Source organism: Nomascus leucogenys, chromosome 15, assembly GCF_006542625.1.
Source record: "Nomascus leucogenys isolate Asia chromosome 15, Asia_NLE_v1, whole genome shotgun sequence".
Lineage (NCBI taxonomy): Eukaryota > Metazoa > Chordata > Mammalia > Primates > Hylobatidae > Nomascus > Nomascus leucogenys.
Window position 1 is genome coordinate 70869237 of NC_044395.1, and position 26082 is coordinate 70895318.

Below are 26082 nucleotides of genomic sequence, written 5' to 3' on the forward strand. Positions count from 1 at the left end.
AGCCTCCCTAGGAGCTGAGATTTCAGGTGTGCACCAACATGCCCAGCTAATGTTTTAAAATTTTTTCTGTAGATATGGGGTCTCACTATGTTGTCCAGGTTGTTCTCAAATTCCTGGGCTCAAACAATCCTCCTGCCTCGGCCTCCCAAAGTACTGTGATTACAGGCATGAGCTACCACACCCGTCTCATCCACTTTCTAAAAGTCTAACTGACCTAAGGAAAAAAGGGGCCTGGGTTAAAATTTTTAAAAAGAATGAACACTAGGTAAGATCAGGACCCACAAAATTATATATATCCTATATATAAAATATTTAATGGTTTAAAAAATATTTTCTTGATTCATGTGAGGTGATGTCGACTTAAAATAAATTCTTTAATCATAGGCTTCTACAAGATGACATTGAAAATGGGAGAAAAGACATACCCAATTGCTGGAACAGGAGAGCCACACTAGTGCCCGTGACAGGAAGACTATCATGTAAAGGAGTCTGGATCAGCTGTCTATCTCCTGCACCCAAAGAAAACAGCTTCTGTAGAATGGGAGAAACACAAACACACACACACACACAATTTCAGACATTTTTAAAAAAATAAAAATACCTTCGATGTTCATTTTTAGAGCAAACGACCATATAAGATCCAATTAACAGATACAAAGGGCAACAATGTATACCCCAAAACATTTAAGTTCTTTGTATACTTAAGTGGCATAAGGAAATTCAGTGGTTCAAAGTTGAAAATCTAGTAAAGATAAGACACAAAAATCATTGATAATCATAACTGGCTAAAAAATAATGAAATGTTAAAGTCAACAACTTTAATAAATGCTCATAAAGCAATTCAAGTTTAGACCTATCTGTGACCAAACTCACATTTAATATTCTGCCCTTTGAGCAGAGGTAGAAGAATGAAGGAGGAGAGAGCAAGAGAGAGAGAGAGAAAAAAGGAGGATAAAAATTTAAGACAAAAGACAATGAGAAAGATAGAAGAGAAGTAAAAAGGTGAAGGGCAAGAAAAAGAAATGCCAATCCCACTATAAGCAGGATCTTCGTCAGACTGAAAACAATGTGATTTTTAGAAGGCTATCCTCTTCCCCAATATTATATCAGAATAAGCAAAATAAATTATCAACTATTCATTTTTAGGGTTTAAGGAAAAAATCTATTCTTTAAAAAGTATGGTTGACCAAGAAACAATAAATAAATCATAGCAGCAGAGATTCTTATTTTTCTACTTTAGAGACAAATATGAAAATCTTAAGACATACAGAATAAATGAATCTATTAATAAGTAGTTACAATGTAACAAAGAACTGTGTTGAGAGTTTTCTTAATGTCTAATTTCTTAATTTCTAATTTTTCTCACTCCAACATTTTTCAATTTAGGTTAATAAAAATGAGGTGTAACTATATACAGGAGTAAGAAAGGTAAAAGAGCACATTTAAAAGTTCAACTTAATATATTTCCAAGAAAATACAAACTGCAGTTCAAGTTACACAAAATATGACTTCTAATTATGCTATGTGAAAGATGAACCCTGTGTTAAAATTAACCTCATGACCTAAGAAAAGAATGGAATCTTGAGTATCTAGAAAGCAGACCATGGGGACAATGCTTAACTAAAGTAGGATCTTCCTTAAAACAAAAATATTTAAAGAATTATTTCTTTCCCTTTCTCCATAAATTAAATTAACTGGAGGAGAGGTGAAGAGGAACAATCCTTCTCCACCTCTCTTTCTACTCTATTTACCTGAGACCCTCCAGCCGCTGGGACAAGGCAGGCACAAAGGTTTGCAATTAGACTTTCCAAGGAGACATTCAGGCTGTCCACATACACGGTATAGATCAAACCCAGGCAAGCCTGCAAAAAGATAAATATATGTAATTATTTCATGGAAAAAGCATTAAAAATAAATTGTTATGACATCTGCTCTAGGACAATTTCTCTTTGAACCTAGTAAAGTATATTATACAGTGAACATGGAATACATTTTAAACAGCAAAAATTAAGTTTATTAAATTTTCCTTAGAACCAGAACCTCCAAATGAGCTTCTGAGATGAGTTTACAGAAAGCAGAAATCCACAATTTGTAAAACAGACGTTTGTGCTCTGATAACTACTCTAGCAAATCTGCAGGGCTAATATTGTTTTTGCCTCAACTTAGTTTGTTAAACTCTAAATCTCAAGATAAAAACTTAGAAATTTTATCATGTTTGGTGGTTCTTATAAATCCGGAATGCTTATTCTACAGAAAAATTTAACATGTGAATTTTAAGAAATGATTGCAAAACAGAGACAAGATTGTAAGATTAACACTGAGTTCAGAAGGACGTAGGTGGTAAAATAGACATAATGCAATCTTTATGAATCTTTCAGTATAGCAAAATTTGTGACTCTGAAAACTTAGTATTTGCTTGGAGTTACCCATTGTCACTGAAATCTTGGCACTAATTTAATTCTTTTATAACACAAATAATCTCAATTTCTAGAAAAGTTTTACAGAAATTGTATCTTAGTACAAATATTTACAAATGAATAAAAATTTCCTCTTATGTTTGAAAATTCTGTGTTTCTAAAACAAGAAAATACCTGGAAGCAATATTTTAAGACTATTTTGACAGAAGTATGATCAGAATTATTTGAAATCTCAAACACTCACCCTATTTACTTGAACCTGATTCCTCATAAGGTGAATATACATACACGAATTTGTTAAATCACTCATGCATTTACATTTACTACAGGTAATCAAATTATTTCTTTAGGATGTATACATTCTGGATTCAATAAATGTGGGACCTATTTTAAAACAAACACTATATCCTTAGAAGTTTTAGTAGTCACATTAACTTATTCAGGTATTTATTTCATCCAACATGAAAATATTTCTTCTGTTCACGCTAACTGTATTTCATAGATGAACTCCTAAATCAATCTAACAATATTTTCAATCCAAAGAACTTGTACCATGGTTCACTAAAGAGACTCCCACAATAATACAAATTAATAATGATAACTATGTGTTCTTTACCCTAAAAATTTCTGGATAATATAATCTGGATACCAACACCAGGCTTTTGGGAGCAAACACTTCTGCAGGCTGAATTAAACCAGACACTTCTGCTTCACCTTCAATCTCTTCCTTCTTTGTCCCCTAGAAAAAGAGACACTGAAATCAACAAACAGAAGGGATTTCCTAGGTTCATAATTCACAAAAGATGAACATCACCTTAAATATAACTTATGCAAATTCAAAATTAATTATAAAATATAATTCAAAAAATCAAATTACAAATAAAGAATAGACTTTAAGAGCATTCTAAAAGTAAAGTAGACAAATTATGAAGCAGGGAATACTTATTTCATTTTTGAGAAGCTCCTTAAGCTCCAGATACATAACACAACTTTATTTGAGCATTTCCTTTCTGAGTGAATCAAAGACAAATAAGACATGCTCAAATTGTTTTAAATAGTGATCCAATTAAAAACTATACTCACTTAGATGAAAAGTTAAAAAATGATATTTAAATGAAAAGTCAGTTTTCAAAAGAAGATCTGTTTTGGAAATAGGACACTAATTTTCATGTTGGTTTTTCTACTTGTCTCACTCTCTCAAACAAGGATTCTAAGGCTTGGAGAATGCTTGGTGCTCAACGCTCTTGGCAGTAAAGCACAATTGGTTCTAAATTGCTTTTGTTCATAAGCAACAATGCTGATATTTTGAGAAAAGAGAACTCTGTTTCCGTTTTTGAAACAAGGTCTTGCTCTGTCGCCCAGGCTGCAGGGCAGTGGCACAATCACAGTGCACTGCAGCCTCAACTTTCTGGGCGTAAGGGATCCTCCCACCTCAGCCTCCCAAGTGGCTGGAATCACAGGCACACACCACCATGCCAGGTTAATTTTTTACTTTTTGTAGAGACAGGGTCTCCCTATGTTGCCCAGCTGGTTTCAGACTCCTGAGCTCAAGTGATGCTCCTGCCTTATGCTTCCAAAGTGCTGGATTATAGGTGTGAGCCATCATGCTTGGCTGAGAGAACATTTTTACATACAAAACTGAATTTCAGAATGTACTTAATGTCACTGAACTTAAAAATGGCTAAGTGGCAAATCATATATATATATATATATATATATATCTTACCACAATAAAAAAGGCTTAAAACCATACATAAGTTTCAATAACTAAACACTGGTTAATAAACTTGAAAAAATATGATTCTCCCACTTAACAAACCCAAAATTGTGATTCCCCTCTTTTTAATAACCTATATCCCACTGTCAACAAATCCTGATTTCTTACCTCCTCTATTGCTACCATAATGCTGTGAGCTACTATAATCTCTTGTGTGGATTACTCTAACAGCCTCCCTTCATCTCCTTTATTCTTCTTTAGCCTCACTTTGCTTCCTTGCTGCTCTTTAAACACACTGGGCATGCTCCCATCCACTGCTCTGTGCACTTCTGTGTTATTCCTTTGCCTAAATACTCTTTCCACAGATATTCTAATGACTCAGTTCCTCATCACTTTTAAGTTTTCATTCAAGCATCTTCTGCTCTAATAAGCTTTTGCTGACAACGTTATTTAAAACTGCAATGCCCTAACACTCTCTACCCACTTTCTCTGCTTTATTTTTCTCCATGGCACTTGTTACTATCCAACATATTTATCTATTTCACTTATCTTGTTTTTTAGTTTGTCTGTCAACTGCACTAGCACATGCTCCCATAAAGGCCAGGATTTCTGTTTTGTTAAACGGTGATTTCCTCCAGTTCCTAAAATAAGGGCTATGCCCATAGCTGATACTTAATATTTATTCATTGCATACATGCATGAATACATTTTCTTGGCATAGTTTTTTGAGCATTTTATCAAGGGAAGCCCTTTCCCCCCATTCACAGAAGCCAAGAATTATATTTTCTACTTACTTTAGAGCTCATTTAGTTTCTAGTACAATGCAATATAACAAAGTATTAGATGTCTGTGGAATGTGTACATCCAAAGGGAACTATCTTTAGTTTTTGTATGTATGATAAAGTCCATATGCTCTTGAAAGATTTTCATGTATTACAAAGCAAAAACAAAAATTAGGTTGGTTGGTTTCTGGAATCCTTAGAAATAATAAAAATGTGATGAATATGAATTTACCAAAGATTTCCACACTTAATGAATCATATTCTTCATGGATTACTAACAAATTCAAAATGACAAAAGAATGACTAAAATTCTTGGAAGAGATAAAGCTATCCACATTTTATGAGATTGTGATAAATGCCCTAGAGTACCATTAGAAGTCAGCTAGAGTAAGTAGATAACCATTTCAAATATATGACCATTAACTAACTTTGGCCAAAACACAAAATAGAATACACTGGTCATTTCTTAAAGCTGCTCTTCAATTAAACACTCACCAAAAGGAATAGTTATTAATGAGAAAGAAAAAGGTCCAACAGAGTGAAAATCAGTATTAAGTAAAAAATAATTTTAATTTATATCACTTTTTATTACGATGTTGACTTTTCCTTTGCAAATGTGCTACAAATCCTAAAATATTCTTAGTTCTTAATTTCAGTATCTCTCCTATAAGAATGTAATGCCCCAAGTTTAGAGAAAAATTCTTATTTCAGCTTTTAAAGCAAAATGTACTGCTGTGATTAAACACACACACACAAACAAACCCCAAATTTGTTACGTAAAATAAAGTTTGTTCTAGAATGGTAATGTGACATTTTTGATAAAATTTTTCTAGAAATAATTTATCATGTAAGAAGAATACTCCCTCTTCTATATAGCTGCTAGATGTATTCTATGTAATAATTATATAATGACACTAGTTTTATTTGGTGTGTGTTTTACAATGACAGATTTTCACCCATTGGAAAGATGTGAAAAACTTAAAAATAAGCAGGAAATTCAAAACATAGTCTATGAATATGAGATATTCTAATAATGCTAAATTTAATATTTTATACTGCAAAACAGTTTCACATATTTTATCCAGCTGAACAATATTTTAAGGGCTTTGCCAACTTAAGATTATTTCTTCTCATTAAATTGGCCACTTAAAGATTATTCCTTGCTTTTAGTAGGTCTCATTAAAGATACAAATTTATCTGAAACACTGTTTACTAAATATCTCACATTGAGTTACAAGGTCAATACATATCATAATCACATGCCACAACTTGCCCATTTGTAGTTATCTTTGCCTACCAATTACCACTACGGATTACATCTGCTAGTGATGCCCAGCTTCTGTGTAACTTATGTGTAGTTCATCGTCTCTGTGCTTCAATAATATGGGATAAATTAGTACTCACCATATCAATCTGGCCTAAAAGTGCTACTGCTCTTAAAACATATCCTGAGACAAAAAGTACTAGATTGCCGATTGCATGCACTAACTTGATGTAGCAGATCAGCACAAGCTTTAAGGAAGTTTATCCTACCATTCAGGTTGAACACTTCAGCCTCATCTTTATTGTATCTTGATGCTTAATTTTAATAGCAAAATAACTGTCAAGTCCTGACCCTTTTATCCTTAAAGAACTGTTGCATCCAACATCTTCTCTGTGCTATGTTCATTTTTAACAATACTGTATCACACTAAAAATCTTCCTACAGCATTTCTTAAATAATCAGTTATAAAAGGATGATAAAATTAATTCCACGAGTAAAAAATTTTCAGTCCTAAATTTCCTTTCTGAAATGTAATATATAGCAAGTGTACCATTATATAGAATTGTCTCAGTAAAGCAATTTAAGAACTTAAAAATTTTCCAGAATTGGAAATAATGGAGCCTAAGTAGTTGCAAAATTCTGTAAGTTCTAAAATTCCCCCTGAACCCTTCATTTCTTGCCAAATAATCTTTTAATCAAGTTGACATGTCTACATGATCAAACCAGGTTTGCCCTTTCATTGGTCTGGAAAATAATGAATGCATAAGAAATACACATTTTAGGATAACAAGCCTTTAAACAAACTAGGCCACTAGTCTTCAGTTCAGAATCTCTGCTCGTTGCAAGCTCCGCCTCCCGGGTTCACACCATTCTCCTGCCTCAGCCTCCCGAGAAGCTGGGACTAGAGGCACCTGCCACCACACCCAGCTAATTTTTTTTTTTTTTGTATTTTTAGTAGAGACGGGGTTTCACCATGTTAGCCAGGATGGTCTTGATCTCCTGACCTCATGATCCGCCCACCTCAGCCTCCCAAAGTGCTGGGATTACAGGCGTGAGCCACCATGCCCAGCCTAAAGTCTTAAACGTAAGACCTAAAACCATAAAAACCCTAGAAGAAAACCTAGGCAATATCATTCAGGACATAGGCATGGACAAAGACTTCATATCTAAAACACCAAAAGCAATGGCAACAAAAGCCAAAATAGACATATGGGATCTAATTAAACTAAAGAGCTTCTGCACAGCAAAAGAAACTATCAGCAGAGTGAACAGGCAACCTACAGAATGGGAGAAAAATTTTGCAATCTACCCATCTGACGAAGGGCTAATATCCAGAATCTACCAAGAACTTAAATTTACAAGAAAAAAACAACCCCATCAACAAGTGGGCAACGGATATGAACAGACAATTCTCAAAAGAAGACATTTATGCAGCCAACAGACACATGAAAAAATGCTCATCATCACTGGTCATCAGAGAAATGCAAATCAAAACCACAATGAGACACCATCTCACACCAGTTGAATGGTGATCATTAAAAAGTCAGGAAACAACAGATGCTGGAGAGAATGTGGAGAAACAGGAACGCTTTTACACTGTTGGTGGGAGTGAAAACTAGTTCAACCATTGTGGAAGACAGTCTGGCGATTTCTTGAGGATCTAGAACTAGAAATACCATTTCACCCAGCCAACACATTACTGAGTATACACCCAAAGGATTAGAAATCATTCTACTATAAAGACACATGCACATGTATGCTTATTGTGACACTATTCATAATAGGAAAGACTTGGAACCAACCCATATGTCCATCAATAATAGATCGGATTAAGAAAATGTGGCACATACACACCATGGAATACTATGCAGCCATAAAAAAGGATGAGTTCATGTCCTTTGCAGGGACATGGATGAAGCTGGAAACCATAATTCTCAGCAAACTAACACAAGAACAGAAAACCAAACACCACATGTTCTCACTCATAAGTGGGAGCTGAACAATGAGAACACATGGACACAGGGTGGGGAACATCACACACTGGGGCCTGTCAGTGGGTGGTGGGGTTAGGGGAGGGATAGCATTAGGAGAAATATTTAATGTAGATGACAGGTTGATGGGTGCAGCAAACCACCATGGCACATGTATACCTATGTAACAAAACTGCATGTTCTGCACATGTACCCCAGAACCTAAAGTAAAATTAAAAAAAAATAAAAGTACACTTTATTCAGAAGATGACTTGCAACAGTATTCTGTGGGACATAATTTAAAGTGTATCTGCTATGAACAATATTAAAATATATCTTTAAAATCAGATATAGTTAACACAACAGAATAAGAAAAATAATACAGTAGTGGAAGATATTTAAAATCTATGCTACCTACTTCATTTTATAAATCAGTAATCACATGCCCAGAGAGATGAAATGACTTGCCAAGGTCATACAGATCATTAAAGGCATAACTGGGATTAACAAGCCAAGTCTTCTCTTAAGCTACTTCTCTTTCCAGTATCCTATACTCTTATATGTAACCTTTATAAGAAATAACATATTAGTTAAAATAAGCTGTTTAGGAAAGATAACAACTGAGATGCCAAACTGTCAATTTGAAAAGATGTTCAGGTTAGTTTTCCTTTAATTATATTTGAATGTAGTAATCTTTGTTTTAAAATGAAATAGTAACAATAGACAGTTCTCACTGCAGCCCTTCCTAGCCTGAAATAGTTGTCAAAATTTAAGAAAAGGTATTTGATGTTGAAGGATTCCGGAAACTTATTCCCAAAAGTTTCTCCTGTTGTTTTAAAGTCTTATATCATTTTAAGCATGTAGCATCAATTAAATCATAGTTAATTCAGTGATAGTTTTTCCCTACAAAATACATCTGTGAGGGACATCAAGGGGACTGTTAAGATTCAGCATTCTGTCCATTTGCCAATTCTCATTTCAAAAAGGGGGAGGAGAAGAGAGATTCTTTGGTAAAAAACATAATCTTTGGCATCCATACTCTAAGGAGAATCCCATGTGGATACTTGCAAAGTTGTAAATTATCAAACTATAGAATAAACTCAGAACATACAAGTCTCCCAGTTTTTTCTCTGTGTGAATTATGTTACGCATGCTAGTTTTCACTAGACTCTAACAAAGTCTAGTCTTGTTGAATAAGACCTAAGAATTAGTCTCTCAAATGCTACCAAGTGTAAAGTTGATTACAATATCAGCAAGCCCAATTCCCAAACACTGCTATTTCTAATTTTTAGTTCAAAGAGTTGGATGACCTGGGACTAAACCTTTCTTGAAGGAACTAAGGTTTTTCCAAAGAGATATTCATCACAATTATTCATAATATTGACAAAACAGGAAATACATGTCCATCAGGGGATTAATTAAACCTACCCATATGGTCAACTAGTGTACAGCAATTTTTGTAAAAAAAAAAATCCTTATTATTGGAAGAAAATATGTCAAATAATTTTTTTCTGTTCTCTCAAATTTTTTCCTGCATGTTCTTTCTATGCTTTTCTACAATGAGCATCGTTTACTATGATAAAGAGCGGGACAGTGGGGGTGCAGGAGTACCAAAAATGATTGGGTTGTAGTACTTCAGTTAAATATATACAATGTTTTGTGTGTGGTTTTCTCCACTGTTTTATACCATCTAGAGATGAATTCATAAATTCCTTTTTATTACTCCATTTTCCAGGTAATTACTTAACTGCTTGGAATTAATTATATGATATTATGTTTAAATTTTTTTGTTTTCTCAAATAGCTCATCAACTGTTTAAATAATATTTGTTGAAATACACACATTCCATTGATTTATAAAGCTTCTATTGTTGGATACTGATCTCCTATACACAATAGGGTCTGCTTCTGGAGTATTGTTTTTGTTCCCGTAATTGCTTTTATCCTGGAAACTTAATTCTTGAACCTATAGCACATTGATATAATTTCCGCAGCTTTGTAGTATATGTAGTTATTATTTGGTCCTTGGAGGCAGAATCAATCACGCACTTCAACTTGGTACTGAATGTCCCTAAGTAAGCTTCATCTGTAAAATGGAAATGTTAAAACCTATCAAATGATGTTTTGTGAGAATAAACTATATGTGAGTTAAATAAAATAGAATGAAATAAAGTGTTGTAAAACTTTTAGCACAGTACCCAGAACATAAGACTTTAATTTATTATAAGCACTACGATCTTTTTTCCTTTTCACAAGCTTTTTGTTTGAATTGTCCTTTTTCTTTCCCTTACTCTAGGTGTTAGCTCTTATTAAAATGTCCACTGAGTCTTTTAAACTCTGTATGATTTATTCCAGTTGCCTAGTCTGCAATTATTATCTATTTCACTGAATGATACTTAGCATATGATACTTTGGAATGGTTTTGTACTTAAGTTTTGGTTCTGCTTCCCAAGCTAGATTTGAAGCCCACTGTGATGGAGAAACATATCTTATGCCTTCTATGTCTCTCCCTCTTTTTTTTTTTTGAGACGGAGTCTTGCTCTGTCACCCAGGCTGGAGTGCAGTGGCCCAATCTCGGCTCACTGCAAGCTCCGCCTCCCAGGTTCACGCCATTCTCCTGCCTCAGCCTCTCCGAGTAGCTGGGACTACAGGCACCCGCCACCACGCCCGGCTAATTTTTTTGTATTTTTAGTAGAGACGGGGTTTCACCATGGTCTCGATCTCCTGACCTTGTGATCCGCCCGCCTCGGCCTCCCAAAGTGCTGGGATTACAAGCGTGAGCCACCGCGCCCGGCCTGTCTCTCCCTCTTTTTTCCTCCTCTTATCTCTCGAAATTACAAAATTCATTCCCTCTCTCTTTCTTTGATGACAATTTGATGACATACCAAATGTTCTCACTGAGAACTGCATAATTATCACTGATTCAGAGACAAGTATATAAACATATGAAATAACTTAAAAAAGATATAGAACTAAATTTAAATTTTAGATATTTAAAATTTTATACTTTTAACATATTTTAAGATAATCAAATAATTATTTAGATAAGTAATAAAAGTCAATGTAAATCTATCATATTTTACTTATTACTTAAAAAAATTTAAGATATATTACCTAGTTGAGTAATTTTGGAAACATATTATCAAAAGTTTAATGCCAAGTTTTGCTTATGATTACTGACAGTGTTACTGTATCTTGGAAAGATAACAGAGCTAACATTTTTAAAGTTGCACAATCATATTTTGGATGGTGTACGTCCCTAAGTTCCCCCTCTTAACGCTTCCAAATAATGTGTCATAGTATATTTGGTATGAAGTAATTCACACCAAACAAGAATTAAAAGATCTATTTTGAACTCATGATATGATCCAAAAAGAAAAGAAAAACACATTTTTAAAGGGACATAAACAGTTCATGCCAAAAATGAAAACAACTTTACCGATGACAAGAAAGAAACATCTTCTGGGTTCTATTTTTTTTTTCAAATTCGGCTTCATTGTTTGTCCCTCTTTTCAACCAAGCCCAAAAGACATTAACTTATGTTTCCAGAAAAGTGGTCTTACAATTCTGGCTAGTACCTAAGTACAATTATACAGAATCCAGAATTCTCACAACCTATCCACATTTTCAGAATCTTGGACAAAACTGATATGAAGCAGACTGTAACCTTTTGTAAGGTGATCGTAACAAATAAATTATGATTTCTGGGTCCACTTAAAATGGCAAGTAGGAAAATATCTAAGCTAAAAAAAGAAATAACTTCTTGACATATGGATTCAAACTATACAAGAACCCAGATCTTAGCTTCTAGTATTATTCCCTATTCAAAGGAGTCAGACTCCTTGAAGAAATGGCTGATTTCAAGGCAGAGGCAGGGAAGGAATAAAATGATCCTAGATCACCTTGTTACGATGAAAAGTTAAGAAGTACTTTTTCTAAAAGGAGATCTGTGAAAAGAACACAGGAATCTGTCTGAGTGGTGCACGCTGGTCAAATATGGGATAATTTGTGCATTAAAATAATAAAAACCATTAATGATTTATATATTATTGGAAAAAAAAAAACCTGAATCCATGAATCTGTAGCTCAAATAGGAAGAGAGAGTTCTTGCTTATAGTAAAAGGTCGACTGCTGACTGCTAAAAGTAGAGGGAGTATGGAGTTAGAAAATAATCATTTTTTGTTATCAGAATCAAAATTGCTATAGGCAAGAATCATTAGTAAATGCTGAATCTAGGGGAACATAATTGATGAATAGTAGGATATTTGCATAGTCTTAGAGTGTCTTCTAGTAGACTGATTATTAATTGCAAACATAAAAATAGCCACTATAAAGTGGAGAAATCTGACAATCATCTGACCAAGTTACCAAAATTAACATCATCAATGAGGGACAGACAGGCATTGTGGACTTCCGGATGTGTACTCTTAGAAGGATGCCCTTAGAAGAAACACAGGTAATATTCCAACTGTTGACCCAGCCTGAAACTAACAATGAGAGACACTGGAAAACACAAAATAAGAAACACTGTATTAAAAATGGGGGTGAGAAATTACATTATTTAAAAATGTCAACATTATAGACAAAGAAAGGCTGAACAACTATTCCAGATGAAAAGAGACAAAAGAGAAATGAAAACTAAACGCAATATATGTAGTACGTACTAGATCCTGTACTGGAAGAAAAAAGCGATGGGGGGGGGGTGCTATAAAGGACACTATTAGGTCAAATGATAAAACTGGAATATGGATAGTAGGTTTTATTATATTGATGTAAAATTTCCTGAGGTTGATAACTGTACTGTTTACATACTGTTCATGTACCTCTGAAGCGTATTCTAAAGAATTTAGGTGTGTGTGTGTATGGGGGAGAGGGGGAGAGGAGAGAGGGGAAGAGGGAAGAAGGGATAAAGAGAGGAAAGAAGGGTAGGGAAGAAAGACCTCAAATAAATCGATGGGGCAAAATATTAACAACAGGTGAATATGGGTAAAGGCTATATACATGTTTGTATTATTCTTGCAACTTTTCTGAAAGTTTAAAATTATTTCCAAATTAAAAGTTTGAAAAATACCCAAGAATTCCTATAACCTGTTTATAAACATCTGCTATTAATATAATGTCAATATATTCCCTTCCTGTCAGTTTGTCTAGAAGAAGAGGGGTGAATAGTGAAGAGGGAGAATCTAAATAATTATAGTTAGTTTCATTAGATAATTCCAAGGAGTTGTGAAGCGATACCCTCAAGAATATGGAAATAATAGAATATACTGAATTCTCAGCATTAACTTAAATGCTAAAGATCAACAGAGAAATCAAAGGCCAATAAAAGAGACAGAGTGGTTCTTGGGCTACAGAACGCCCTCTAACTTATTCAGATTGAACTGATAAAAATGAGAATTTGATTAGCTATTTGTTGGCAACATACATCCAAACATTATCCACGGGAGAGGAGACTTTAAGTCACAGACCAAAAGTTTTCTGTCCCCATTGATAACATACGGTAATCTCTAATTTCAAACAGAAGCAACAGGCTATGTTAGTCTGATAGTCTTTAAGTATTTAACATCAAATATCCCTTAGTTTGATTCCATAATCAAAATTCTGGACTTTGATATGGCTTTCTACTAAGATCTGGTGACAGGAAGACAACGTGCTGATAATGCATATTTTGTTCTATATGCATTTTCAGCACTTTTCACATTTCCTATAAAGTAGTAATCTAGCATGTTGGTTTTAATACATCAGTCTAATGAACTTGAATAGTGAGTCTGCATCATGAAAGGTAATTTGTCTCCTCTTGTACTCAAAAATCAGATTTTTGCATTCAGAAAATTCAGATCTTAGAGTTTAATAAACATAATCAAAACTACCAAACACTCCTTTGTTAAGCCATTTCAGAAAGCAGGCCAATCTATTCCCCCCAGTGGTGATACTCTATACGTAGCAGAAACTACAGCAGATTATGCAAACTGGCTTACTCAATATCTTCCAAATCCCCTTTATGGTTTCCTTCTTCTATTATAGAGCCTGGAAAGAAAAACCACCACCATCAGCACCAACAAACAAAAAAAAACCCTACACTTTTTGGGGCAAAATGGGCTCTGTATACAATCTTACTTCCACCGAAGAAACAACTCATGTAAAACTTAAAAGCAGAAGTCAGCAGTGTGAGACTAAAGCAGAAGTCAGCAGTGTGAATATCTGCAGGAGAATGGATATTCTAGCACAACTATGGTGAAGGTTATAATGTCTGATATATACCCAGCATCATAAGTGCCAAGTGGTAAAAGGTGGAATGAATATGGTTTCTATGAGAATAGCACCAAGCTGGGCTGTTCCTAGTACCCAGAATTGGTTCCCTGCTTGTCCCTCACCCCTAAAATTTCATAAGTTGCCAAATACTTTGTTATGACTCCTTTCTGCTTAGAGAAAGTAGAGCCAGTAGTGTGAAACTAAGAACTTCAACCAATAGTCTGAAAGAGCAATTATTTTATATGTCTTCATAGTTCTAGCTTATGAATTTCTGCCTGATCATGTTGATAATACTACCCCTAAGAAGAATGAGTTAACATTTGGGTGCTTAAACAATAATGTCAAGCATTGTAATAATGATTTGCAAACATTGTGAGTAAATGTTCCACATTGTATGAAAGACCTCCCAGGAGAAGAGGTGGCAGGGAAAATCATAGGTTCACCAAGAGAAGAAATTAATATTTTTAATAAACCAATTCAAGGATGCACTATTTTTAGAAATATTCAGATTATGATCAATGTTTCGAAAAAGGACAATTAAATCTGGAAAGTAATTTTAACATGTTGCTCTCCTCTCCAACCTTAAACATAAAAATTTCTTCATGCTTCTTAAGCTAGCCCATAAAACGCAAACCTGCAGTTTTAACAAAAATATGGCATATAAAAAACATTCCTAAATGTTGTACCTTCGATGTACTTTAGCTAGTAAAGGTTTTTGTACCTGAAGATTGATCTCTGCCTCGTAGAAGGTTAGGCATGAGCAGTAATGTCGATCTGAGTCAATATCTGTCAGGACAACCACAAAGAATGTTGGCTGCTTCCTCTCTCTGGACAGCTGCCACCCGCCAGGCTGACAAAACTAAATGAAATAGAAAAAAAAAAGTAACATTTAAAAATAATAAAAGTTAATTATTAGTTAATCTCTGAGAAATTTTAAATGTTTGCCCATTTTAACCAATTCCTACCTGATGTGGTATGACTCTAAAGCCAACATTTAAAAAAAAGTTCATGTACAGATTCATAATGTGGAAAACTTTCACCAATGTGCATATATATTTCATGAAGACAGCCTCGATTTCCCACAGATGCCACTCTGGGTGCCATTTCTGAGACCTGGGTTGGCATATGTAGGAATACTGCATCAAAATGAAAGACATCCCCCTAACTATGAGAACAAATCATGGAATACATTAGATATCAAGTGCAAAATATGTATCATTGAGGGAAAATAGAATTATTTTAAAATTTCTGTATGAATCTGAGAGTCTTCAATTCATTACAAAAAAAGAGATATCTTGTTCAGCAAGACAGACCACATTCTTGTCCATAAAACATACTTTAACAAATTTAAAGAAGAGGAATCATAGAATGTCTGCTGTTAGACCATGACAGAATTAAACTAGAAATCAATAACAGACAGATAGCTGGAAAATCTGGAAATACTTGGAGGTTAAACAACACTTTTTTTTTTTTTTTTTTTTTTTTGAGATAGGGTCTTGTTCCATCACCCAGGCTGGAGTGCAGTGGCATGATCACAGCTCACTTTAACCTCAACCCCCTGGGCTCAAGCGATTCTCCCATGTCAGCCTCCTGAGTAGCTGGGACTACAGGCACCTACCGGTATATCTGGCTAATATTTTTTATTTTGTAGAGAAAGGGTCTTTCCATGTTGTCCAGGCTGGTCTCGAACTCCTGGGCTCAAGCAATTCTCCTGTGTCAGTCTCCCAAAGTGCCAGGATTATGAGCATGAGCTACTGCACCCAGCCAAACAATACTTTTTAAATAACATGAGTCAAAGATGAAATCTCAAGAGAAATTTAAAAAATATTTTGAGCTAACTGAAAATGAAAATAAAACATCAAAATTTGTGGGATGTGGTGAAAGCAGTGCTTACAGAAACATTTCTATCATTGAATGCACATATTAGAAAAGAAGAAAGATCTGAAGTCAGTAATCTAAGCTTTGACCTTTGGAAACTAGAAAAGAAGAGGAAATTACACCCGGAGTAAGCAAATAAAGAAAATAAAAGTTAGAATTGAAATCAATGATATTGAAAACAGAAAATCAGTAGAGAAAAATCAATAAAATAAAAAGCTGCTTCTTTGAAAAGCTCAATAAGCCTCTAGCCAGGCTAATTAAGAAAAAAAAGGCACAAATTACTAGCAAATGAAATGAAAGAGGGGATATCAGTACAGATTGTTCTGGGCGGGAGACCCACAAGAGAAGAAAAGGCACACACACAATACCTTTAAAGGTAAACAAGCTTTATTCTATGTAAATGGCAATGTAGATATAATAAGCAAATGAATAAAATAAGCAAATGATATAATAAGCAAATTGCAATGCAAAGGAGAGAAGGGAAAAGAGATAAATGTTTTTACACCCACCAGACTATTGAGGATTCACCACTAGACTGGGAAGCAACAGTCTGGGCTCCAGAGTTGGACACTGCACTCACCAGACTATGGAGGATTCACCATGCCAGAGGTGGTGAATTCCTCTTCAAAGGGTTTAATTGTGTAATGTCCTTGGTTCGAAGGCCCCACCTCCTTGTACTTTCTCATTTTCAGCCTGCAAGCAGCCCTCCCGCTCTTGCTGTGCCCTAACTTGCCCAGACATGTCCAGACATGTCTTGTGCCGTAGCAGAAGAACCACTTCTACCCCCTCCTTTGTGAATCGTGCATCTACCCTATTTGTTCAGTGTGCTCTTGTGATCGTGGCTGATGCAGGGAGCACCCTTCTGCAGAAGTAAATTGCCTTGCTGAGAACGCTTTTTGCCTGAGTGCTGGTTTCACTTTGCAGTACCGAGCACTTGTTTCTAACAACCACCAGAATGGGAAGCAACAGCCTGGGCTCTATAGTCAGCCACTTGTCTGTGCACAGACAAGGAGAGGTCTCATGAAGCTTCCACACAGCGTGGGACCCTAGCTGTTTTTGTAACGAGTTGTTTGGCAGGAGGTCCAGTCATGAAGGCCCTTCGTGACTGGACTCAAGGAACACAAAAAGGTCAACTTGTTTTTGTGACTGTCTATTGTTTTTCTTTTTTTTTTTGAGATGAGTCCTGCTCTGTCACCCAGGCTGGAGTGCAGGGGCACGATCTCGGCTCACTGCAACCTCTGCCTCCTGGGTTCAAGTGATTCTCCTGTCTCAGCCTCCTGAGTAGCTGGGATTACAGGTGCCCGCCATCATGCCCAGCTAATTCATGTATTTTAGTAGCAACGGGGTTTTGCAATGTTGGCCAGGCTGGTCTTGAACTCCTGACTTCAAGTGATCCACCTGCCTTGGCCTCCCAAAGTGGTGGGATTACAGGCGTGAGCCACCGCACCCGGCCTATTGCTTTTCAATAACCAAGGTATAGGAATAGATTGAAATAGAGATTTCTCTGAAACAGTGCTGGATGAACACCTGAAGGGGCTTACACAACCTGTGCCAGGAGTGTCCACGTTCAATTGAGTTCAAATTTAATATTTAACTTTTCCTCCACACAAAGGTTCCCATGAACTTTTAAAAGATAATCAATGAATATTATGGACAACTCTATGCTCACAGCTTTGACAATGTAGATGAAATGTACCAATTTCTTGAAAGACACAATCTGCCAAAACTCACACAAGAAATGGACAATCAGAATAGTCCTATATTGTTAGAGAAACTGAATCAATAATTAATAACTTTCCAAAACAGAAAGCACCAGGCCCAGATGAACATTTAAGGAAGAAGTTACAGTCAGCCCTCTGTATCTGTGGGTTCTACATCTGTGGATTCAACCAACCACAGATCAAAAATATTTGAAAAAAAAAAGAAAAATAACAATACAACAATAAAAATAGTATATATAAAAATCCAGGATAGTAGCTATTTATATAACATTTACATTGTCTTAGGTATAAGTAATCTAGAGATGATTTACAATATACAGGAGGATATGCATGGGTTATATGCACATTTAATATAAAACATTTGAGCATCCTCGGATTTTGGTATGTGTGGGGGATTCTTGGAACCAATCCCCCTGCAGATTCCAAAGGACAACTGTATACCAATTATCTGCAACCTCTTTCAGAAAACAGAAGCAAAGGGAATACCTTCTTCATTCTACGAGGCCAGCAGTATACTAATACCAAAACCAGATAAAGACATTTACAGAAATAAAAATTATTGACCAATATTGCTCATTAACATAAAAGCAAAAATATTAGCAAGTTGAATTCAACAATGAATAAAAAGAATATCATGACCAAGTGGAATTCACCCCAGGCATGCAAGGCTGGTTAACCATTCAAAAATCAATTAAAGCATTACATCATATCAACAGGCTAAAGAATAATCATCATGTGATCATACCAATAGATGCAGAAAATGCATTTGACAAAATCCAATACCTATTGATGATAAACAGCCTCAGTACACTAGAAGTAGAGAGAAACTTCCTCAACTTGATAAAGAATACCTTTAAAAAAAAAACTCCTATGGCTAATATCATACTTAATGATGAAAAACTCAAAGCCTTCCAAGAATGATCAGGGGAATAAAGTAAGGATGCCCCTCTCACCATTGCTTCTCAATATTATCCTAGAAGTCCTAGTTAATGCAATAAAATGAAAAAGAATAAAAAGTATATATATTGGGAGGAAAGAAACAAAACTGCTTTTATTCACAGATGACATGATTGTGTAAACAGATAGTCTGAAAGGACAAAAAAAAAACCCCATCCCTGGAACTAATAAGCAATTAAAAACAAGTTCTAAGATACAAAGTTAATATACAAAAATCAACCATTTTTCCTTTATGTCAGAAATAAGTGGAATTTGAGGCAAAAATATAAAACCATTTACATTAGCACCCACTAAATGAAATAATTAGGTATAAATCTAACAAGATATGCAAAAGATCTGCATGAGGAAAACTATAACACTCTGATGAAAGAAATCAAAGAACTAAATAAATGAAGAGAGATTCTATGTTCATGGATAGGAAGACTCACTACTGACAAAATGTCAGTTCATTCCACTTTGACCCACAGATTCAACATAATTCCAACAAAAATCCCAGCAAGTTATTTTATGGATATTAACAAAATGATCCTAAAGTTTATAAAGAGAGGCAAAAGATCCAGGATAGCCAATACAATATTGGAAAAAACAGCTGGAGGACTGACACTACCAAACTTTGAGACCTACTAGGAAGCTGTAGTAGGCAAGACAGTGTGGTACTGGCAAAAGAATAGGCAAAGAGATCAATGAAACAGAATAGAGAGCCCAGAAATAGACTTACACAAATACATTCAACTGATCTTATATACACTTGCAAAGTGCTCAGAGAAGCCCCTGGCATATAATCCAGTGGATGTAAATGTTAGGTATTATGACCATTACCCCCTTTGATCCAACCCATGTTTCTATCCCCATCTCTTTGACATTTTCCTCTTTTGTACAGACGTTTTCCAAAACTAGCTCTTCCTTTCACTGTCTCATTGCCTACCTTGTATGAGTCTAGAGACAACAGAAAAGTAAGATCGACATGATTTCCTACATTTGGAGAGGGATGTTAATCATGTTCACAGTTTCTCTAGAGAAAGGCTTAACTGTACCTTAATTAGCAAATCAGTAAAAACATTCCTATTACATATTTAGTTTAAAATAGCAATTTATTCAAAATATTATTGATAACTTAAGAATCATTTATTCTATGAAGTCTTCTTTGAAACTTCCTAGCTTCTCTCGCCTTCTCCAAACCAAAGAATCAGGCCAGGCTGTTCCTCTACTATACTCCAAAACCATCTTTATTATGAATAACAACAACAATAATAACCTATCCTCCTCTGTATTTCCCTAGAACTTCTTATCTATTGATACTAATCTGGTAAAGAAAAGCCAACATCATTATCTTTATGTGTCCCTTGGTATCTGTGGAGGATTGGTTCCAGGTCCCCTCACTAATATCAAAATCTGCAGATAATCAAGTCCCACAGTCAGCCCTTAGGAACCTGCGGATATGAAAAACCGGCCCTTGATATCTATATATTTTTCTCTCAACAACCCATCTATACTAAATTCCATAACCCTATATCTCAGGCTTACTTGTGACTGCAGTAAGCCTTTTTACTCTAGAATAGCAGCTATCAAAAGAGTCCCCAATGTCAAAATTATTTTCATAATAAAACTAAGATATTGGTTTTTTCTTTCCTGTGAGTAAAACTGCTTGTGTCTTAATAGGAATCAAAGCAGTGGCACCAAACTATACTAGTAATCGCTGTATTCTTTATAGCTGCACATTTGCAATAAAAAAGCCAGTTTTAATTGAAAAGGCCCTTGATGAGGCAATAAACATTTTAATTTCATTATAACTGGCATTATATATGCCAAACATATTTTGGCAGACATGTATTTGGCAGACATTTTCTCAACATAAATCAACTGGGCCTGTCACTTCAATATAAAGATCTAAGACAATTTGTTATCAATGATAAAATATGAGCTTTCAAGTACCTGAGAGTTTTGTAATATTTTAAGACTTCTATGACAAATATTATCATACTATCAGTTAATGTTATATTTTAAGTATTATATAGTGACATGTGTCAATATTTGGAAGCTGTATATAACTCACTAAACCCATATTTGCCAAATGACCAGTGCATGATATTATAAAATCATGCATGTGAAAGATCCATTCAAAGTGCCCAGTAGACCAACAGATTTTAATGTAACAATAAGAAAAGTTCACAGATGTGGTTACAAATTCCACACTGTAACCTTTAAGAAACTACTATTCATTGGATATTGGAGCAGTATATAAAGAAAAGTATCCATAATTATCTGAAAAACCTACTAAATACTCCTTCCTTTTCCAATGACATATTTGTGAGATTTGATTTTCTTCATATACTTCAACCAAAAAAATCAAATCACAAGAGCTTGAATGCAAAAGCAGGTATGAGAATCCAGCTGCTTCTATGAAGCCAAATATCAAAGACATTTACAAAAATGTAACACAATATCACTCTTTTCTGTATTTTTTTGTTGTGGAAAAGATAGTTATTTTTCACAAAAACATGGTATTTTTGTTAACATGAAATGGGATTTTGTTATTTAAAAGTGGGTAAATTAAAAAAAAAATCATTTTAGTTGTGGCTGGGTGCAATGGCTCACGCCTGTAATCCCAGCACTTTGGGAGGCCGAAGTGGGTGGATCACTTGAGGTCAGAAGTTTAAGACCAGCCTGGCCAACATGGTGAAACCCCACTTCTACTAAAAATATAAAAATTAGCTGGGTGTGGTGGCACACGTCTGCAATGTCAGCTATTTCGGAGGCTGAGACAGGAGAAAAGCTTGAACCCGGGAGGCAGAGGTTGCAGTGAGCAAAGATCGCGCTATTGCACTCCAGCCTGGGCAACAAGAGAGAGACTCCATCTTAAAAAAAAAAAAAATTAGTTGTAATTTCTAATATATAAATGAATTGATAAAACCACATAAAATTCTTTTAGAGTTCTCAATAATTTGTGACAGTATAAAGGGTACTGAGACTAAAAGTATGGGAACTGCTATTTTAATGAGAATGGGTGTTAACATGTAACTATCCTTGGCTTAAACTACTTGGGTAACAGAAAGGTATAATCCTTGGTAGAACTGGAAAGTTTTATCAGGCTACAGTAAAAGCCAAAAATATCTTTCAAAATCCTTTTACTTTCTCTCAACAAACTTCTTTCGTGAATAAGGTACATCATTTTCTAAAATGAGCCTCAGAATCAGGAAGGAAGTATGTGAGCTTGGTTATAACATAATGTAACGATACAGCCTGCATCATCAGTTCTACCACCACCACAAACTGCCCCTCTGATAAAAAGTGAATCAGTTCTGTGAATTAACAGCAAATAATCCCATTCTCATAGAAGTCTGTCATTCATATCATTAGCTAATCACTAGGCTTGGTAAATGGTACTAAAAAATATACATTAGAGAATGATGACTGCATATTTTCACATTTTTAAAGAAACTATAGGTTTTCAATAAGGACAAACAAAATCCCTTCATTTTAGTTCTAATTCTACCAAATATATTTGACTTCTCAAATTAAAGTTACCTAACAGAAATAACAACGCAACTTTTTATAACCATATACATATAGGCCTATAAGTCCCCTCTTATCCATGGAGGATATGTTCAAGATCCAACAGTGGTTACCCAAAACTGTGGATAATACCGAACCCTGTGCGTACTATGTGTGTATGTATATGGAACCCTATACGTACTATGTTTTTTCCCATACATACATAACAATGATGTTTAGTTTGTAAGTTATACATAGTAAGAGATGAACAATAACTAATAATAAAATATAACAATTATGATATTAGACTATAATAAAAGTTATATGAATGGGGTCTCTCTCAAAATGTATTATTGTATTATACTTGCCCTTCTTGTGATGATGTGAGATGATTTAATGCCTTCATGATGAGATGAAAGGTGAATGACATAAACATTGTGACATAGCTATAGGCTACTATTGACCTTCTGATGGTAAATCAGATAAGATGGCTACTAAGTGACTAATGGGTGCATAGTGTATACAGTGTGGATATGCTGGACAAAGGGATGATGCATATCCCAGGTGGGATGGTGTGAGATTTCATCGTACTACTCAGATGGTGCATAATTTAAAACCAATGAATTGTTTCTGGAATTTTCCACTTAATATTTTTGGACCTCAGTTGACCATGGGTAAATAAAACCACAGAAAGCAAAACCATGGGTAAGGGGGAAACTACAGTAGATCTATTACTTAAATGAGCAGTCAGATATTTTGCTGCCTGAAACTAGAAAAAATAACTATTAATGTGCCCATTTTTCTCAAATGCTTTGCACATACAGACAATATAAGAAAAATATACCAGAATAACAAAAATGTCCATAGCATTGTGATTAAATTGAATGATTTCTTGAAGGTGAAATATTATAGGTTTTCAATATTTCCCAAGACTTTCATCTGCATCCATAAATTTATAGCTATTGAGTCATGTTTTAATGTATAACATTTAAATTAAATGTGTCTTTTTAAAAAGCCTATAAGAAAATTCCTTCTCCTAATAGAAAATAATAAACATATAACATCCAGAAAAAGAATGTGAGAGTTTAGGTAGTAAGACCACCTTAGTTACTTAAATAGCCTCATAAATACGTTAGTTTACACTATAAGAATAATTCTGTGATTAAAAAAGTATTACCCTTAAAACTTTTGGGAAATTCCAAGGATCAATTTTCAAATCCAACAGACTTCTTCAAAACTCAGCTTAATGTGACCACAGCTCAAATAGTATAGTAATTAACGGTTGGCCTGGTCAGATTTTGTTTACTAAATTTTTCACAAAGAGGTTAAGATAGTTAACTAGACACTGGTTACGTATGAGATCCTCTATTTCACACGTAAATGACATTAAACATACTGTGCATTTAAAAATACTATTAGAATAACATTTTATAGGAAATTTTGAATTCTATATTCTCAAATAAAATACACTAACATAGACATAGTCTATGTTACACAGTTTACAAAAATTCTTTCTCAAAGGATGAAAAGAAATGACCCTAACCTGCAGTTAAATGACTCTTTCAATTCACTGTATCATAAGATTAAGCAATAATAGATTTGGGAGTATCAGAATACAAACCCACAATTTAATGAGAAGAACTCCTCATAGAATTTTGATTTCAAATGTAACAATGCTAGTTGGTTTAGTCTTTTCCCTTCTTAACTAAAAATGTGTTAGAGAAATAAACAGTGAGGATGTGGACATTACAATTCTTGAACCTGGGTTTAAGTCACACTTCTGACAGGAATGTGAGGAAAATGTTTAGACAGCTGGAGAGCAGTCACTAAAAGATAGTAAGCAGGATGATAAGCATTAAACAAACAGGATAAAAATCAGGATTTTTCTCTCCCCAGTGTCTTTATAGGCAAATAGGAAAAAAAAAAAAGCTATCACAGGTGCAAAACCCAAAATGTTTAGAATTGACTATCATAACAGACTGACCTAACATTGCGCCCTCCTTTTTTCAAGTCACTGAGAAAACACACACATTTGTAGTGACAAAATATACGACGTAATCTGACAAATAATACCGTTTTCATACATGCATGAGTGTATGAGCAACGACTTATGTTTTTGACAACTCCCTTCCACCTTGACTTCACCATTTCACACATACCATGCCCATAAAAATGTTACAACATATCTGGGAACAGGCAATGGGGGAATCCTTTTCAGGATGTTCTTCTGTCTTTGTTTCTCTAGTTTTCTTTAAGAACTCAGTATAACCTATAAGCAAATTATACTTCAAGGTTGCAAGGCTGGAATTGTTAGACATTGCTAAACTCTATATGTTAATGCATTATAAACACCCGCTTTGTTTACTTGCTTAATTGCCCAAATGTATGAAGTAGATAATTTGCAAATAAGCCATCCATCTGCAAATAAAAGGTATGTGCTAATATAATAATCTCTCAGGTTTGTAAGATATTTTATATATAACCATATCTCACAAGACTCATTCTACAAACAATGAAACCAAGACTGTTAGACATTAAGGTCATAAAGAGTTTGTGGCACTGGCAGGACTAGAATCCAAGTCTCTGCATTTCTATAAACTGTGTTCTTTCACTTCTAAATTATCTTCATAAATCACCTTATGCATATTATTTTATGCTATTATAAATACATGGCAGAAAAACTTAAGAAATAAAATGAAAGTGAAATAAATTTTGTAACATGTAATATTTCCTAGCAACCATTTATCTCTGAAGGTATGCATGTATGTATGTATGTGTGTGTGTGTGTGTGTGTGTGTGTGTTTATCCAAAGGAGGGCATATTGTATATATAGTTATAAATCCTGTTTTTCTCCCCTTCCTATAACATGTATTTTCCCATGTATTTATATATTTTTAACATAATTATTTTTAATAACTGAATATTATACCATCATGTAGATATAAAATATCATAACCAATTCCCTATTGTTGGTTAAGATGTTTATAATGTTTTATAATTAATGCTGAAATAAGCATAGTAGTATATAAATATTTCCAGACATGTCTTTTTATTTTCTCAGGGAAACAGAACTGGTTTTCTAGAGCATGCACAAGTTGAGCACAGAAATGTTTAATTATCTTTGAATTCCTTTTTAAAGGTTAAGCAACCCCTAAATTGTTTTGTTTTTGCGGATGCATTTCTAAAGAGGATAGAAAAGAAGTGATAACAAAGAACTGTTATTATAAACTACATTCTAACCAAAGAAGAACTGATTTGTGAAAAAAGTAATAGAAGCTTTAGGAGACTGAAGTCTGTGCCAAGCCAGGCCAGGGCAGTGTCAGATGTGTGCTCTGAACATTATATAGATATTCTTCAAAAGTTTGAAAAAAGACCGAGCGTGGTGGCTCATGCCTGTAATCCCAGCAATTTGGAAGGCTGAGGCCAGAGGATCACTTGAGCCTAGGCATAAGAGGCTGCAATGAGCTGAGATCGCACCACCACACTTCAGCCTTGGTGACAGAGTGAGACCTTGTCTCGGAAAAAAAAAAAAAATTAACCAAGAGTAGTGGCATGCACCTGTAGTCTCAACTACTCAAAAGGCTGGGGTAGGATTGCTTGAGCCCGGGAGGTTGAGGATGCAGAGAGCTGTGA

General features: G+C 34.8%; 1 protein-coding gene across 6 annotated transcripts in view; it reads right to left on the reverse strand.

Moving 5' to 3' along the window:
* The window catches only part of SBF2 (SET binding factor 2), a 530998-nt gene that overhangs the window by 261900 nt on the left and 243016 nt on the right, over positions 1–26082 (reverse strand). For 5 of the 6 annotated variants that reach the window (XR_004026025.1, XM_030794550.1, XM_030794549.1 and 2 more), the window contains exons 3-6: positions 15123–15260; positions 3034–3156; positions 1752–1862; positions 426–531 (exon numbers count right to left, since the gene is read on the reverse strand). Coding sequence is in view for 4 of the 6 variants with exons in the window: in XM_030794550.1 (XP_030650410.1) it covers positions 426–531; positions 1752–1862; positions 3034–3156; positions 15123–15260 (478 nt within the window). In the remaining 2 variants the exon portion in view is untranslated. Of the gene's footprint in view, positions 1–425; positions 532–1751; positions 1863–3033; positions 3157–14127; positions 14148–15122; positions 15261–26082 lie in introns of those variants that run through there. The other variant, XM_030794552.1, reaches the window with a different exon arrangement.